Source organism: Rhinoderma darwinii, chromosome 4, assembly GCF_050947455.1.
Source record: "Rhinoderma darwinii isolate aRhiDar2 chromosome 4, aRhiDar2.hap1, whole genome shotgun sequence".
Taxonomy (NCBI): domain Eukaryota; kingdom Metazoa; phylum Chordata; class Amphibia; order Anura; family Rhinodermatidae; genus Rhinoderma; species Rhinoderma darwinii.
In genome coordinates, this window is record NC_134690.1 from 117,021,099 (window position 1) to 117,039,390 (window position 18,292).

Consider the following 18,292-nt stretch of genomic DNA (forward strand, 5'->3'; position numbering starts at 1 on the left):
CATGTTGTAAGAGCCATAACTTTTACATTTTGTTGTTGACGGAGCTGTATGAGGGCTGTTTTTTTTGCAAGACGAGCCATCGTTTTTATAGGTACCATTTTTGGATACATGTGACTTTTTGATCACTTTTTATTTCAATGTTTGGAAGACAAAGTGACCAAAAAAACAGCAATTCTGGCAGTATTTTTTAGTTTTTTTTTTTACGGCGATTTCACTTCGCGGGACATATAACATAATATTTTTATAGTTCAGGTTGTTACTGACGCAGCAATACCAAATATGTATAGTTTTATTTATTTTTTTTCAATGATAAATTACTTGCTAAGGGAAAAGGGTGATTGTGTTTTATTTTATTACTTGAAACTTTTATTTTATTTTTTACAACTTTTATTTTTACTTTTTTTACAATTTTCTTTACACTTTAGTCCCACTAGGGGACTTGAAGGTCCAACTGTTTGATTCATGTTCTAATACATTGCACTACCTATGTAGTGCAATGTATTAGAACTGTCAGTTGTTGACTGACAGCAAGCTGATCAGGCTCCGCCTCCGGTCGGGGATTAATCGGCGTAATGGCAGACATAGTAGCAGTTGGCAGCCTTGACATCACATGGCAGGGCTGGCGATTTGCTACAAACCACTATGATGCAGCGATCACTATGATGCAGCTAAGGGGTTAATAGCAGGAATCGGAGCTGGCTCCGGTTCCTGCCATTAAAGGTGGATGTCAGCGAGCATAGGAGGATTCCATTGCTGGCTGACCGGGAGGCCAGTATTAGGCCTCCGGTTGCCATTGCAGCCACCGGCAACCCAGCGATCACGTTGCTGTGCTATCGTTAGCTTAAAACCCCTCAGATTCTGCGATCTCAATTGAACGCAGCATCTGAGGGGTTAATCTGCCAGATCGGAGGCTAGCTCTGGTCCTGGCCGTTACATCAGGGTGCCAGCTGTAACATACAGCTGGCACCCGGCGGTGATGGTGCGGGCTCAGCTCCAGAGCCCGCACTATCACCATGACGTAATGTTACTGCGCTTTGCGGGAAGCCTTGCCCGACAGCGCCGAATATATACGACCAATGTCATAAAGGGGTTAACAGTGTTTAGTGCAACTTTGTAATTGTTTTTTTTTTTTTAATAAAAATATGTTTTTACTTTTTGAGATACATAGAAGCTGTATCTTAAGCTGAAACTCAAATCTATCAGGTTCAGCGGGACTGACGGTTTCGCTGACAGTGGGTCCTGCGTGTCTCTGACATGCAGGATCCACCTGTTATCAATCACATCTAAGTTATGAACTAAGATGTGATCGATAACAGGTGGATCCTGCGTGTCAGAGATTACATAGAAGCTGTATTTTATTTTTTTTCATAAAAACCAATTACAAAATTGCATTAAACACCATAATACATTGTTTTAGTAAAAAAGCAAAAAAGTCTTCAAAGGTTTACATAGCCTTTAAGGTTTTTTCAGGTTTAGTCATTAAGTGGTTAAGCAACAGCTTTTTTTCTGGCCACTCTTCCTTAAAACCCCACTCTGTGGAGTGTACGGATTATAGTGGTCCTATGGACAGATATTTATCCGCTGTGGATCTTTGGAGCTCCTTCAGTGTTATGTTGGTTGTCTTTTTTTTATCTCTGATTAATGCCCTTCTTGCACGGTTCGCAAATTTTGGTGGGCGGCCTTCTCTTGTCAGATTTGTAGTTGTGCATTTTTTGAGAATTTCTTATGGTAGATTTAATGGTGCACCGTGGGATGTACAAAGTTTAAAATATATTTTTAGAGCCCAACCCTGATCTATGCTTGCTTAGAGGGGAGGGTAATATTGGTCTTGAATTTCCTCCATTTGTACACAATCTGTCTGACTGTGAATTGGTGGAGGTCAAACTCTTTAGGTCGTGTTCACATCAGCATTATTTTCCGTTGAGGGGTTCGTCTGCTATATTAATTCTGTCAAATAAACGAAAAGCTTACACAAGTGACAAACGGAAACCATAAGCAATGGAAGCATTACCATTGAAATCAATGGTAATGCAAATGGAACCTACGGTTTCCGTTTGCGTTTCCGTTGAGGGGTTCCTCCGATGGAAAGGTCAGACGGAACCCCTCAATGCAAACCAACGCTGATGTGAACAAGCCCTTAGAGATGGTTTTGTTTCCTTTTCCAGCTTGATGAGCATCAACATATCTTCTTCTGAAGTCCTCAGAAATCTCCTTTGTTCGTGCCATGATGCACTTCCACAAACATGTGTTGTGAACATCAGACTTTGATAGATCCCTGGTCTTTAAATAGAACAGGTCGCCCACTCACACCCCATTGTTATCCCACTGATTGATTGGACCTGACTCTAATTTCACTTTCAAATTATCTGCTAATCGGAAAGGTTCACATACTTTTGCCACTCACAGATATGTGATATTGGATCATTTTCCTCAATAAATAAATGACCAAGTCTAATATTTTTAACTCGTGTTTGATTTGGTTCTCTTTATCTACTTTTAGGACATCTGTAAAAATCTCATGTAGCTTTAGGTCAAATTTCTGCAAAAATATAGAAAATTCTAAAGGGTTCACAAACTTTCAAGCACCACTGTATGTATAATGTGCATGTTTTGGGTCGGTTGAATGTTTTTTATTGAGAAAATATTGCAAAAAAAAAATATTTGTTTTGCAAATTTAGCCTATAAAAGTGAAAACTCTGTATTAGTTTCAAACCCATATGACATTATGGTTTTAGAAAAAAAAAACAATACCATATTGCACAACAGTTTGGACCCTATCATTAGCTGTCCTGAGTGTATTAGCTAAACAAACATTATCCCAAAGTCCACAAAAAAATGAATTTAATCAACTATACACCATAAATACTAGAAAAACAAAGTGAATGGGGATGAGCTGCAATACCAGACACAACCCATGGGCACCCTCAGACAACCCCCTTCAATATGTCTGAAAGCTTCTTATCCATATTTCAGACTGTAAGGATGAGTAACCTGCTCTTTTCCAGTAGTGGTTTGTAAAAATGGAATAAGCGTGAGCACAAGTAAGGCTCTGTTCACATTTGCGACAGAGGCTCCGTTAGGGGCCTCTATCGCAGGTCTGGCCAAGAATACTGGAAACAATAACGCATTATGCTGCGCTATTGTTTCCGGTAAACTCACGTACACCCCGGACGGAAAGCAGACAGACCCCATTAAAGTCAAAGGGTTCCGCCAGTGGTATACATGGTGCAACGGAAACATTGCTTCTGGTTTGCCCTTGTTCTGCTCCTTTGACAGAGCAGTACAATAGGAACCCACAATGCAGGTGTGAACATAACCTGAGACACATCTTTGTAAATATAATAAATGTGTCGACTTAGAAACTTGTTTGTACAGATGTAGCAGAAATGAGTTTGTGATTTGGCACAATTCATTCATATATTATGTGTAGCGTGTGGTTTACATAGGACTGCAGGTAAAACCTACTGAGTTGAACACATGTCTGGTACATCTGCCGCATTCAGACATTTATATGATTCTTTCATCTGTAAGGCCCTGTTCACACTGAGTTTTTTTTGGCGCTGATTTTGACGTGGAAACTATATTGGAATCGGTACTAAAAATCACCCGAAACTACACACCATTAATTTTAATGGGAGGCAGAGGCGTTTTTTCCCGCTGTTAGTTTTAGTCGCTCGTGGAGAAAAAAAAGCGACATGCTCTTTCTTCCCGCTGTTCCGTCTCTGACCTCCCATTAAAATCAATGGGAGTCAGATAAAGCATTTTTTGCAGCGTTTTTTGCCCGCTGCGCGCAACAGCCGCGGCCGAAAAACGCAGTGAAAACCGCTGCAAGAAAGTGCAGGCAGGTCAAAACAGGAATTCTGCGGCACAATTTTTCTGCTGCAAAATACTCTGTGTGAACAGGGCCTTAGATTGTGCAATGAACTCATCAGGATTTTCAATTCCATTTAATGGTGAATCTGACAGTGATCCAGCTGACTTTGTGTCATATTAGGGTCCCTATTTTTGTACTACACGACTCTCCGTAGTGATGACATCCACCAAAACCATTGAGAAAATATTTATTCATGCTCGAACCATCTTTAAATTAGTATTTACTAATAATTTTCATCCCTACTAACCCCATCCACTTTTCCAAAGTGGTGAGAAAAGAGAAGGGTCACAAATTTTAGCTACTTGCATAGTATACCAGCTAGTATGGATTATGAAATGTCTTATCCTCAGGAATTAACTGTCTGTATCTAGTTACCATAGTGGAAAATAAAATAATAAAAATGTTGATTTTCTTCAGTTAATGTTACATTAAATAAAAACTGTATTCTGTAGAAAAGAAAAACAAAACAAAAAAAAACGTATGCTTCAAATGTAAGGGTATGTGCACACACAAAATTAAAAAAGTCAAAAAATATGGAGATGTTTTCAAGGGAAAGCAGCTCCTGATTTTCAGACGTTTTTTAAGCCACTCGCGATTTTCGCTGCGTTTTTTAAGGCAGTTTTTGGAGCTGTTTTTCTATAGAGTAAATGAAAAACGGCTCCAAAAACGTCCCAAGAAGTGACCTGCACTTCTTTTTTGCGGCCGTTTTTTTGCGTGGCCGTTTTTCAAAATGGCCACGTAAAAAAACGGCCTGTCGGAACAGAACGCTGTTTTTTCCATTGCAATGGGCAATGCGCAGATGTTTGGAGGCATTCTGTTTACGGCCCGAAAAACGTCCGAAATTAAGCCGTGTGAACATACCCTAAGGGCATGGCCAGAGGTGGCGGAATTGCTCTGGAATTCCGCTGCGGACATATTCTCCATTGGTTTCCACACCTTTTCAGTTAGGTTCATGCTGATGTGGCGGAAAACTCTGCTGCGGACCATAGGCTGCGGTGCGGAATTTGGTGTCCGCAGCATACACTGGCTGTTGTGGACGTGTAGCGTACTTGTTGCGAACTCATTGCGGAATTTCTCCATTGACTTCAATGGAGATTCAAAATTCCGCAATTAAATCCGCAGATGTTATGTGTGTTGCGTTGCGCATTGTTTTTTTTCGAAAAGGATATTTCTTCATTCTGGCTGGACATATGTATTTCTAGGTCTCTAGCCAGACTGAGGCCCCATGCACACAAACGTAAAAACGCCCGTAATCAAGGGCTGTAATTACGGCACGGGCAGGCCCATAGAAGTCTATGGGGCTCCCGTAATTACGGGTGACTATGTGTGTGCTCCCGTAATTACGGGAGCGTTGCTAGGCGATGTCAGGAGATAGTCACTGTCCAGGGTGCTGAAAGAGTTAAACGATCGGCAGTAACTGTTTCAGCACCCTAGACAGTGACTACCGATCACAATATACTGGAGATCAACGTGTAAAAAAAATAGAAGTTCATACTTACCGAGAACTCCCTGCTTCTTCCTCCAGTCCGGCCTCCCGGGATGACGTTTCAGTCCAAGTGACGGCTGCAGCCAATCACAGGCCAATCACAGGCTGCAGCGGTCACATGGACTACCGCGTCATCCAGGGAGGTCGGGCTGGATGTCGAAAGAGGGACGCGTCACCAAGACAACGGCCGGGTAAGTATGAATTTCTTTTACTTTTACTAGGGAAAGGGCTGCCCCTTCTCTCTATCCTGAACTGATAGAGAGAAGGGAAGTACTTCCCCTCAATACGCAACGGCTAGTCCGCATCAATTTACTGCACATTTTAGGCAAAGCCGCAACAGAATCTGCAATGCAGATTATGCGCGGCATTGATGCGGACAGTGTCGGCAGAAACACGCCACGTCTGGCCATGCCCTAAAAGTGCTGGAAAAGATATAGCAAATAGCAAAATATTAATAAAGACAGTTGCAAACACCAATTATACAGTATGTTTAACAATTAACATACATAATAATCTACATTTTAGGTGGAAAACCCTGACCATGAATACATAAATGGTCTTAAACATGGGTCCATTATACAATCAAATAAACATATGTAATAAAAATGCAAACAACGTACAGAAGTATTGTAAGAATATTTAATCATGTGACATTTTAGAGACTATAGATAATATAATTAAATATAAAATGTTGGAGGAAGTATAGAAAGCATACATGATAGGGGACACTTTGTCTGCAGCAAAAGAGACCGTCTATCTCTGTTATAACACTAGAGCGCAGTAGTTGAAGAGTGACAAATCATAAAGACGGACCCGTGAATTGGATTACTCCACATTCTGAGGGCCGATGCACAGCTTACAGACTGATTCCTACTTCTAATGACATTACACAATTTATAATATACTACCTCTTATCTCTTGCTATGGGGCCATTGAACAGAGGGGGCCTGGGACCTGGATGGGCCCATCCCCAATGCATGCCACTGGGCCCCTTGTTCACATGGCTGCTGCAGTGAAATACTGGAAGATTGATGAAAAGGAAAATCTGACGCTTGTGCGCAGAGCTGAGATCTGTTTCTATGCACCTTACATGCAGGTTTTCTTTTTCTATTCTAGCATGGGGTACACAATATTTGGGTTTACATCCCTTTACAAGGGACCTGGTCGCTATGTTTGGAGCCACTATGCAGCAGTTTGGGAACAGTTAGTAAGTTACAACATACCGAGACGAGCCCAAGAGCAGCATCGGATGCTTGCGCATGATGTAGAGGACAGTACAATGTGCATGAGAAGTAAAGCGAGGTGTACTGCCCCCGGCTTCATGTGAGCAATGTGCAAGCACCCGATGCCACCAGACTACTTTATTTACTCTAGATAATCAGATTAATTCCCAACACCTACAGTATTAAGCGTGCAGTGAAAAACATCTTTTTAGACAGGCCCATAACATTCCCTAACCTGACTCCTTTTCTTTACCCGCCTATTACATTAGTTATCAGAACTTGACTCTTCGTTCAGCAGTATCCCCCACACTCCTTGCACCCTAATACACTTCATGTCTGTTATATACCGATACTGGCTGGTGACCGGCTCATGCAGCTTTATGTGTAATACCCCATGTGTCACACCTATTTTCTCATAGATTGTAAGCTCTTGCGAGCAGGGCTCTCACTCCTCTTGTTTGAATTGTTCTAATTTTTACTTTTAGCATATTTAGTTTTATCAGTTTCGGCTTTTCCAAGAATTTACATTGATGGCCTATCCTTAGAATGGACCATCAATGTGGGATTGGTGAGGGTTTGATCCACGGGACCTTAATAAACCAGCAGAACGAGGGGGGAACGGCACTTGCTGGAGCACTGTGGCCCCTTCACTTTTGTACCTGACACAATGGCTTCTTTACATGTGGCAGTGCCTTGTACTGCAGCTCAGCGCCATTCACGTAAATGGGGCTGAGTTTGGGATGAGCTGCAGCGCCAGCCACAGGTGCATATAAAGTAGCACTTCTGTTTGGTGCAGTAAAGGGGCCAATATGAACTCCTGGCAGTCGGACCTGCACCAACCACACATTGATGGCTAATCCGAAGGATATGCTGTCATTGTGAGTTCATAGAAAATGTATTTCGGTGCCAACTGATTGGATGGTCATTGTGGGTGTGGAGTAGTAGAAACAGATGAAGTGCATGGGGATAACAAAGGAGGGACAATCCTGTGGTAGACATGGATGGAAGGTGAAGTCGAAGAAAAATTTTATTACTTTACGAAGCAGAGAGAAATCCATATTACTGAAACTATGTCACGTCCTCACCCTTCTACTACATCCAGTTTACAATAGGCAAAGTTACAGTTCTGCAGGGCAGAGCTGCTCTGAATGTGGTCCCATTCTTATAGGTAGACATGCAATAAAAGGCCATTTGTGAGGCTGTTTAAGGCCATACAAACCTTTGAATTGAATGGAAACCACAGCAGAAGTGTAAAGTAGAACCATATTCTCCACAGTCTTGTGTATATAAACCTATTCATTTACATTGAGTGCTGTCCATATCATTTTCTTGTATGTGTACGTGCCCCTTACAGGTCTGAATTATTGCAAAACAACAACAATGTTCTTTGCCGATCACATTTGCTTACCTAAATAGACTTGCTCAATTGAACATACATTACTACATCACATCCTCCAACTTCTTTGTGGTAAGAGGAGTTGCACGTTATCCATGAATGAAACTTTTTGAATTATACATTTGACTCTCTTTTTATGCTGGTTTCCAGGCTGGCATTACTTGAACTATTAAAGCCCGGTAGCAGCTTTCTAAAGGGCTTGCAGAGCAGGACATAGATAAGGGGATCCATTAACACATTGGTGGCTGCAATCCACAGAGTGCTTTCTTTAGCCAAATATAACTTGTTTTTCATCTGGCAGTCTTTTATGATCCCAACCTGACTGAATGTATATGGCAACCTCAGAAAGTGGTAGGGGGCAAAACACAGGAAAAAGACAGCAACCACTATAAAAACTTTAAATCTTGTCTTCTTTCTTGAAGCTTTGTCTTTACTCTTGGATTTTATGTAGGAATCATAAACCTTCTTGCTGATTATTGTATAAAACAGGATCATGGAAATGAAGACAAGCCAAAAAAGGATAATACAGATGTAGGCAACTGCTTCATGCCACTTTATCCCCAGTGCTGTCTTTAGGAGGGTACAGTTGTGAATAATTTGTGGTGTTGCTTTTTGATTGCTCAGAATCATATTTGGTAGCGATAGTAAAAAGATAACTATCCAGACTGCAACAGAAATTTTCTTGGCCTGACTAACATTGTCCATCCAGTACTTGCCGAATGGTCGTACGATCTTTAGAAATCGGTCCAGTCCAATAAGTCCAAGTAGTATTATATTTATATACATGGTTTCGTAAAAAATGACTGCCGAGAAGCGGCAGACAAAAGCTTTCACCTGCCATGGGCCGATGCCAGAATCAGTGAGAATCTTGAAAGGCAACATCAGGGTCATAATTATGTCAGCCGCCACAGTATTTTTAAGGTAGACAATAAAAACGCTTTTGCTTCGGACTTGGAAAAAAATCCAGGCAGATAGGCAATTCATTATTATTCCTAGAAAGAATATGACCGTGTATAGAATAGGGAAGACAATCTGTGTGATCGTGACATCTTTAGAGCAAATGACAGACGTTGAGCCATTTGTGGTGTTGAGTGGTTCTGGATTCATAGCTGTTTTAATATAAAAAAAAAAATATATTATGGTAGACATCTCTATATATTCACTAGATGGATGTATTTACATGTAATGTTCTAGGTTTTGTCATTCATTATAATATCAGACATTCTAATTCGGCTTTCACCGCTGTTTGGACATCACGATGCTGCCGTCTCTTGGCATTGTATTTGACTTGGATCCATCCTTCAGACATTGCTTTACCTTAGTGATATTTCTGTATCTTCCTGTTAATACCTCTTGATTTAATGCCCTCATCCTTTCCTGCCTTTACTGCTTAAACTCTGTTAATTGTTTCTTGTCAGATCCATTAGCATACCGCAGAATTTGTTCACAACATCCAATAAATCTGTCAATGGACACAACTAAACAATGTTTATTAGAGAATTGTAGAAATACAACATACCAGATGCAGTGGGAAAGACTTGGGGCACTTTATTCGGGCATCATATCAAGATGGCAAAGCAGAGAATGGGTACAGCTCGTTGATGGGCGCCGTTTGCTTCTTTCACAAGGAGCTAGAACGGGAACGAGCGCTCGTTACTCCGAACGCTCGTCCCCATACATTTCTATCATGTCAGCAGCATGTGTCCATGTTTACACAAGGAGATGTGCTCCTGACATTGATAATATTTTGTAAATTTTAAACAATACAATCAGCCGACGAATGAGCGTTTCTTCGTTCATCGGCTGATTGTTGCCCTGTTTACACAGGGCGTTTATCGGGAACGAGCATTTTGTGAATGCTCGTTTGGCCGATAATTGGCCGGTATAAAAGGGCCCTTAGAGACCCCAGGTTCCTTAACAATGTGTACATAGAGGTGAAATGGCCGTAGCGCCCAGCTACATGTGTGATACTTTGCTATTTCAATGTGATGCCAGTCATAAACAAGTTCCCTAATTTGTTCAAAGGGATGTCTCACTTTCTTACTTGTAATATAATTGTGTTACGTTGTGTGATATTTCATCACCAGATGTGGGTCATTTTGCCCATCATTTCACAGCACATTTTTCCATTTTTTCCTCACTGCATTTCGAGAGGCATAGCTTTTTATTTTTATCTGTCGTTGCTCTATATGGTCTTTTTGATGCAAATTTTTTGGTGCATTCAATATTTTGACATTTTTTCTTAAGCTGGCAAAAAAATCAATTCTGACAGTGTTTTTCTGTGACTTATTTTTTTATCATTAAATATTTTTTTTTTTTGTTATTCCAAGAACACCTTTAATTATTTTTTACATTTATTGTTTTGGCTTTAACAATTAATAGGATATATACCGTATTTTTTGGACTATAAGATGCAGTTTTTCTCTTAGAATCTGAGCTGTAATCTTCTGCTGCGTCTTATCTCCTGAAGGCAAATGGATGCCAGGAGCAGGAGACTGAGCTCCGAGGTCCTTCCATTGCAGGGTAATGAACGCAGCATGTCCTGTGCTGTGAGTCCAAAAGCTCTGTTATCTGCTCACTGAACACTCACATCTTACACACAGACTCCTGTCATCTCACTATTCAGTGAGCAAATAACAGACATTAGTATACAGAGCACAGTAAATCTGTGCAGGTCCTGATCTGCAAGGACCTTCTAGCCACGCCCCCTCCTATGTACAGAGCAAGAAGAGCAGGTTCAACACCATTAACCCCTGCCAATCCAGAGCTCTGATGTCTGTTAAGTTCAGGGGAGGGTGAGAGCACTATAGCTGCTAATATCTTGTATTTCTGTGTCTGACATTGTTATGGGCCACTATGGCTGGCATTGTATTGGGGCACTGTGGTACCCTATTGTCTCAATATTACCCCGGAAATGTACAGTTAAAGGCAAAACCTTTTTTTCTCCTCTTTTATGCTACAATTTATGGGTGCGTCCTATGGTCCAATGCGTCCTATAGTCTGTAAAAATACGGTAATTTCTTAATTTTAGTTTGATGACTTATATTTAATAAAAACTGTATCTACTACAAATAATCATAATAATGCTTTATTTTTTGTGCGCTTGGTGTTCTTTTTAAGTATTATTTTACTAAACGTTGCTAAAAAAAAATTGTCTCACAAGGGGACAACGTCTTACTATTATTATATTCCTTATAATAAAATGCATCGGCAGCTGTTAGGACATTCCTCAGGTGTACCCTAACAGGGATTAGCTATGGACAGCCTTACGGGCCTTGGTTGGGGCCAGGCCTGTCCTTTATAGACCATCAGCCCCGGCGATTAATAACGGCAGGGCTGACGATCAAAGGGCAAATGGAGTCCCCCTCCTTTGTGATGCAATGATCACTATTGATGGCGGCATCACCAGCGTTAAACGGTCGGGATCAAACTTTTCTCCATTCCCATTCATTGCCTCAAGGTTGCGTCTGTCAATCACAGCCTCCCTTCTATGGGTGATCGCACGAGCAGAACCGCTGAGCCCCTGTTATCACATCACCGTATAACCATCAGAGTTTTACATTTACGCCGCGGGGCGGGAAGGGGTTAATGTTCAGGTCACGAGTTGTTGATACTGTCAGTTTAGCAATAGTAAAATACATGTGTGTCCAATCTGTATTTTTTTTTTTTATAGCAAAATGCATCACACCAAATTAAATTCATTGTAAAATTGTAGCTGTATATGGTTCTGTTGAATATAGTGGTGGCTGGGTAAAGCCAGGATCACACACAGTTTTGATGCAGTTTTTTTGGCAATTTTAAAGCCAGAAGTGGTACAAAAGAATGGAAATGTATAAAGAAAACACTGATGCGTCCCCTTACTTTCATGTCCACTCATTTGTTTGCCTCGAAAAACTGATCCTAAACCTGCAACAAAAGCTGCATCAAAACTGTGTGCGTGTGTGTGTGTGTGTGTGTGTGTGTGTGTGATCTTGGCCTAAGTGTAATGGATGAAATTGGACTTCTGCCCAAGTATTTATTGCTCTTACATGCCTATGGCTGGCTACACACTTCTCATGTCACTGTGAACTTTTTGGAAAGCTTGCTCTATCTATCTATCTATCTATCTATCTATCTATCTATCTATCTATCTATCTATCTATCTATCTATCTATCTATCTATCTATCTATCTATCTATCTATCTATCTATCTATCTATCTATCTATCTATCTATCTATCTATCTATCCATCTCCACACAAATGTATATACAAAGCTTTAAAGAATAACATGTACAACTTCATCTTGAGATATATTTATTACTATATATTATATTAAGTAGTATAAGGAAACCACAAACCTCTGCAAAATACATTTAAAAAATAAAAACAAGGCAGGATATGGATCACGTACCACGCAGCAAAACATGCAACCCGCTTCTTACCAATGCTGTATTGTCCTTAAATAGTCAGCTATTACCTTTTGCTTTCTTTTTTTCAGAGAGGCAGAATAACATTTGCCATTCTATAGCTGGTGTTCCTCACTTTCCCTTCATCTCTAGTGAGCCCATCTGCAGGTTAGGCACAGGCCGGCTACGGACGCTGATGTGCTGTCTGTCCTCTCTCAATACTGCTTTATCTTTCACAGCTGTACTTGTGTTACAGCAAGGATTTTCTTCATGGAATCCTTTGATAGTCTACTAAAATAAAAATTAAAAACTATTTTAAAATACATCCAAAGATCCTTTTCACAAACCTATACATAATCGGCAGTGTTATGAGATGATCCCGAACTCAGCGAAAAGCTAATGATTCACCCCGGCCTGGATATTCTTCACGGCGTTTGGGGTTAATTAGCATTACGAGAAGGGAAGTCATTATTCACATCTGCATTTTGCATACAGTAAATGATAAAGCATCATTCTAGAAAAAAACCCTTGTTATCTCCAGGGAAATAAACTGAAATATTTATGAAAATCTATCTAATGTAATCAATTATTTTTGGTGAAAGTCCTGCACTTTCAGAGTTATATTTTCCTGAGGAGCACTTAGCAGTTTACAGTATACAAAGCACAAGAAATCATGACGGACTTTAATAGAGCACAAACTTTCGGTTGTTGTAAATGAGCAAATCAGATATACTGTGAAGATATTGTATGTTATGTGTTTCCTGAGGAAACCACAGGGGGTCGAATTAGTTTAACCTGCCAGTTTAATATGATCCAAGATTAGAAAAGTCAGTGTAAACTCCACATGTATGTATGTATGTGTATGTGTATGTGTGTGTGTATGTGTATGTGTATGTGTGCAGGTTTTTCTTTTACAGCAGCCAGAATGTGTGTTTGACCAGGGAACAAACTAGTTTCCCAGGGTCGGTCTTCTGGAGGAAGACAGGAAGAAGGGTCAGAGCAGCTGCTCACTCCCCTCCGGCAGAGACTTATCTGAGAACAAAAGGATCGAGCACATTGAACTTTAGTAGTCCAATCTTTCTCTACCCCGACATCTAGGAGAGTCAAGACGCCACCATACACATTAGATGGTCAACCAGTCCTGACTTACAGCTTATGTAAATGGCCAGCAGTAGGCAGTCAGAAGCTACTCTCAGTCTGGGGAGGGAGAGAAGCCAAAGCTCATATCCTGGAGAAGGCAGGCATTGTCAGTCTGTGGGAGTCAAGAGATTCTGGTAAAGAACAAGTGTGTTTTGAGGTGCTGGCGAATAGGCCTGATAGCGAGGGACACAATATGTTTAGCTAGTGGCCAGACGGCCTAGGATTTATTTTGCTGTAATATTGATGTGTTTTGTCTTTTCTAGATGAGGAGATAATAAAACTGACTAAGGCTAGTTGTACGAGACCCGTTGTGTTGGAGTAAACTTCCTTTGTGTGCCAACCATCTTACACAAGAGACGGCGATCCCATGAGCAAATTCACCCTGAAAAGCTTACAATAAATATATATATCTCAAACAGACACAGGTCGACAGCACCACTTCTTGCAATTAAAACGATTTAATCACATCTTCAGCATACGGATATTGCCCAGACTTAAAGGGGTTGTCCACTACCGGACAACTGATGACCTATCCACCAGATTGGTCATCAGTATATAATCTGTGGTGTCCGATCCCGCACCGATCAGCTGCTTCGGTGGCCTGGGAGCACCGGTTGTTATTGCACAGTATGCAATGTGTGGAGCCGGAAGTAGTTGGCTCCGTACATTGCATAGCGGTTGTGCTGCCTTGCTGCAGCTCTGCTCCTCTTTGCTTTTCCATGAACCGAAGCCTACTGCTTCTGGCATAGACAACATCCAGTGCTAAGTGGCAGCCTGAGCGGCTGATCGGTATGGTGTCCAGGTGTCGGACCCCCACAGATCATGTACTGATGACTTATCCGGTGGATAGTTCATTAGTTGTATTCTAGTGAAAAACCCCTTTAAGGCCCCTTTACTCTAACTAATTATCGGGCAAGCAAGTGTTAACAGAACGTTCGTTCATCGGCTGATTGTATCGTTTACACAGCCTAAACGTTTGTCCCCATACACAGCTCCTTGTGAAAGGAGCAAAAGAGCGCCGATCAACGAGCCTTCTCTTTGATCGGTGTTCGTTCTTATGGCCAAAATAGGCCAGTGTAAAAGGACCCTTAGTGGCTTGCTTTTAGACCAGGTGGTCCTTTTTCAAGCCACCGAGCACAAGATAGCAAGTATAAAGCATACACGTACACCGTAGTTTGAATACACAGCACAGGGTCAAATTAAAAATGACTTTCAGTTCAAAGATCCATGGAAACATTTTAGTTCCAATTCAGTCTAATCTAATACATAGTTGCAATTGTATATTTGATATACAAGTTATAGTAATGAAAGTAAAAGTGACGTTGTGCATGCAGTCTTTTACCCACACAATGATGTTACAAAACAGAATGTTAATCAAATAGCCGTCGATATTACAGTACACAGATGTGCTTACTTCATTGGGTCCAAATTGTCTATAAAGGCCGGACTTCACACGGATACTTTGGCTGGAATTGTATTCACAGACAGATAGTCCACGAGAGCCGTCGTTCTTTACCACAACGATACACAGGATCTAACCGTACAAACCTTGTAAACCACAAGGCCAATACATTTTTCATAATTTGTAATCCACAGATAACTTTTCAGCTATTTGTAATCCACAATGCATATAACTATGCCGTATAGATTTCTCTGGGGACAGACGCAGGAAAATAGTCTGCCAGACAGCTGGCAGACTGACAAGCTGGGTTCTATGTGGGACCTGTGACAAGCTAGGCTGTAAAGGCAGGGGCTGGTAAATCCTCTACTCAGTAGCCTGCGTGTTGCCAAGGTGTATAGGAGGGCCTATTGCTGCCCACCCTTACCAGCTCTCTGAGGTCCTGCAGTCCCGTTAACTCTTCTGGCCGCTTGGGATTTGCCATGGGCTTCTCCTGCTCTGCTTCACTCTCTTCCTTGCCTACTTCCCACTGTTTTTCTATTTTTCCATTCTGTCCACTATGACCCCCTACTTGTCTTCTCTCTGCACTTCTTTTTTTCTCTGCTTCTTCCTTCCTGTCCCACCACTTTCTTCTTCTGGAGGGCAGAGGTTTCCATTAGTTGGTTTCCTCCTCCGCTGCCTGACTGCTCCCCACACTGCCAATTGAACTGCATATGGGGCACAGAAAAGCAGCAAAAAACGTAAGATTGATTAGATCAGCAACTGCATTTAACAGACTGTTTGCTGTGCCCCCACCCCCTTACAATGAGTCGGTGCCCTGTACAGTTGCACCCCCACCCGGTGCTAGAGGCGGATCTCCTTAGATCACAAGGCCTCATACTGTGTAATTTATGGATCCAAGATACTTCTAATTGTTTAAACAGTTTCACATAGTCTCCATCTTCGCCTTAATATAGGAATATGCTCAAGCTTCCATCTAATAGAATCAGTCATTTTAAGATAAATCCTGCACTTGAGAGTAATATTTTAATGATGAGCACTTAGCAGTTGCAGTATACAAACCACAAGAAATAGACAACGCAAGTTTAACCCGTTCCGGGGAGGGGGAGAATGTGGAACGGGCTTACCAGCTGAGCCACACAAGCATGTCGGCTGTGTTTTACAGTCGACACTTCAGTAAAACAAGCGGGATCCTCTCTGACATTCCATTGCCTTCTACATCCTGTGACGTGATCATCGAGTGCCAATGGTTGTCATGGCAGCCTGGCGGCCTAATGAGGACCCCCTTGTCTCCTTTCCCGGGCCTCCTAATAATCCCTGATGGATGGCAGGGCTTAAAAGGAGCCCATCAGAATCACGATATACTGCAATACATTAGTCGCTGGTTCATGTGAACTAATAAAAAATATTAAATACAGTTCAATAAAGTTTTTTTTTTAAATATATATATATAAATATTATAAATTTAAATAAAAAGCCTCTTCCCATTTTTCCCCAAAAGCAATGTAAAAAACAAATTAGCATAACTGGTATAGCTACGTCCATAAATGTCTGAACCAATATAATATATATTTTTTTAACCCACACGGTGACCGACAGAAAAAAAAAAACTCGGCAGAATCGCTGTTCTTTGCTCACCTCATCTCCCACAAAAAGTGGAATAGAAAATGATAAAAAAATATCTGATGTACCTCAGAAATATATCAATAGAAACTACAGCTTGTCCCACAAAAAATAAGTCCTTACACCACTCAATCGACAGAAAGAGTTATGGCTCTCAGAATATGGCGACACACAACTAATGTCATTTTTACCAATTCGTTTTTTTTTTTTTTAAAGTAGTAAATCATAAAAAAAACTATATAAGTTTGGTATTGCTGTAATCATATTGACCTGCAGAATAATGTTAACATATCAGTTTCACAGTACATTATATGGTACAGTATTTGGTGCCGTGAAAAACAATAAATTGTCCTGCAAAAAACAAGCCCTCATACGTCAGCTGCTTCTCCAGGAGGGGACTCTCCAGCCAGAGTGTTGCCAACCCTCTGGCTGGGGAATCCGCTCCTAGAGGGAGCCCCAATTGCACTATCCACAGGGGGTGTGTATAGTGCTATCTACATGGGCATGGAACTATCTACAGGGGGTTGTGGCGCTATATTCAGGGGAGGTGTGGCACTATCTACCTGGGCACTGTGTGTGGCAATATCTGCTTGGGAACTATCTATGTGAGCACTGGCACTATCTATGTGAGCACTATCTACAGAGACATTGCGGCACTATCTACATGGACACTGTTGTGGTTTAGGGGGTTTCAACTAAAAAACCCTGACAAATGAAATCCAGCCGTTTTTTTAACGGTCGTGAAAAATGAATGCAAAACAGCCATGAAAAATTGACAGTTGATCAGTTTTTAATGGCCATTTTTTTTTTCACTGTCATGTGAATGTAGCCTAACGGTATGTGCACACGCTTACGAAAAAAAACGGCTGAAAATACGGAGCTGTTTTCAAGGGCAACTTGAAAAAAAACTTGCGTTTTTCACGGCCGTTTTCGGAGCTGTTTTTCTATAGAGTCAATGAAAAACGGCTCCAAAAAAGGCTCATGAAGTTTTTAAAAACGGCCGCGTAAAAAAACGCCCCGTCGGAACAGAACGCTGTATTTTCCATTAAAATCAATGGCTAGATGTTTGTAAGCGTTTTGCTTTCGACTTTTCAGCCATTTTTCTGGACGTTTACGGCTCGAAAAACGGCTGAAAATAGCCAGTGTGAACATACCCTTAGGTTAACCTGCCAGTTTAACATGAGTCGAGACCCAGTGTACGTGTGTGTGCGCGCGCGCGTGTGCGTGTGTGTGTGTATATGTGTGTACTTGTGTAGGAAAGGATAAACAACGGATATCATGTATGGAAATGTGGCACCAGAGTCTGCATTTCTTTTTTCCCAGTAGAGAAGAATAGCTGAACCCTGAATGGCTAGTATGGGCTATGAGTCAACATTTTCATTGCAATATTTTTAATACAGAAAATCCACTTTGAAATGTTGTCTAGTTTTTCTTTAAAAGTGGAAATTGTTGCCTACTGATTGGGCTACACAGAAACCTTATCATAGCAAGATCTATCCATCAAGACTGTGCATTCGATCATAAGTCACAGAGAGTGCATTACATCACACCTATAAACAAAATGCACATAGCTTAATGCAACCACTACTGTATGTCAGAAGCCTCAAGCTTTTCTAGTTTGAGAGTAATGTTCATATATTATAGGCAGTGTTCTGGCACATTATGGAAATAACATCAGAAACCTATTACTATTTGTGCTTATTTGCTGTTTTGGGAGTGCTGTGCTGTTTCTTTTCTAATAGAATATTATTATTTTCCATTTATA

General features: G+C 41.0%; 2 protein-coding genes across 2 annotated transcripts in view; one reads left to right on the forward strand and one right to left on the reverse strand.

Moving 5' to 3' along the window:
* MED12L (mediator complex subunit 12L) overlaps positions 1 to 18,292 on the forward strand; it is a 507,362-nt gene that overhangs the window by 266,905 nt on the left and 222,165 nt on the right. The window lies entirely within an intron of this gene.
* Positions 7,523 to 9,086, reverse strand: P2RY13 (purinergic receptor P2Y13). Its single transcript, XM_075861502.1, has one exon. The coding sequence runs from the start codon at positions 9,084 to 9,086 to the stop codon at positions 8,094 to 8,096; it is 993 nt and encodes a 330-aa protein (XP_075717617.1). The 3' UTR covers positions 7,523 to 8,093.

Coding starts and splice junctions, on each gene's coding strand:
- P2RY13 (XM_075861502.1), bottom strand. CDS start 9,086: ATGAATCCAGAACCACTCAACACCACAAATGGCTCAACGTCTGTCATT.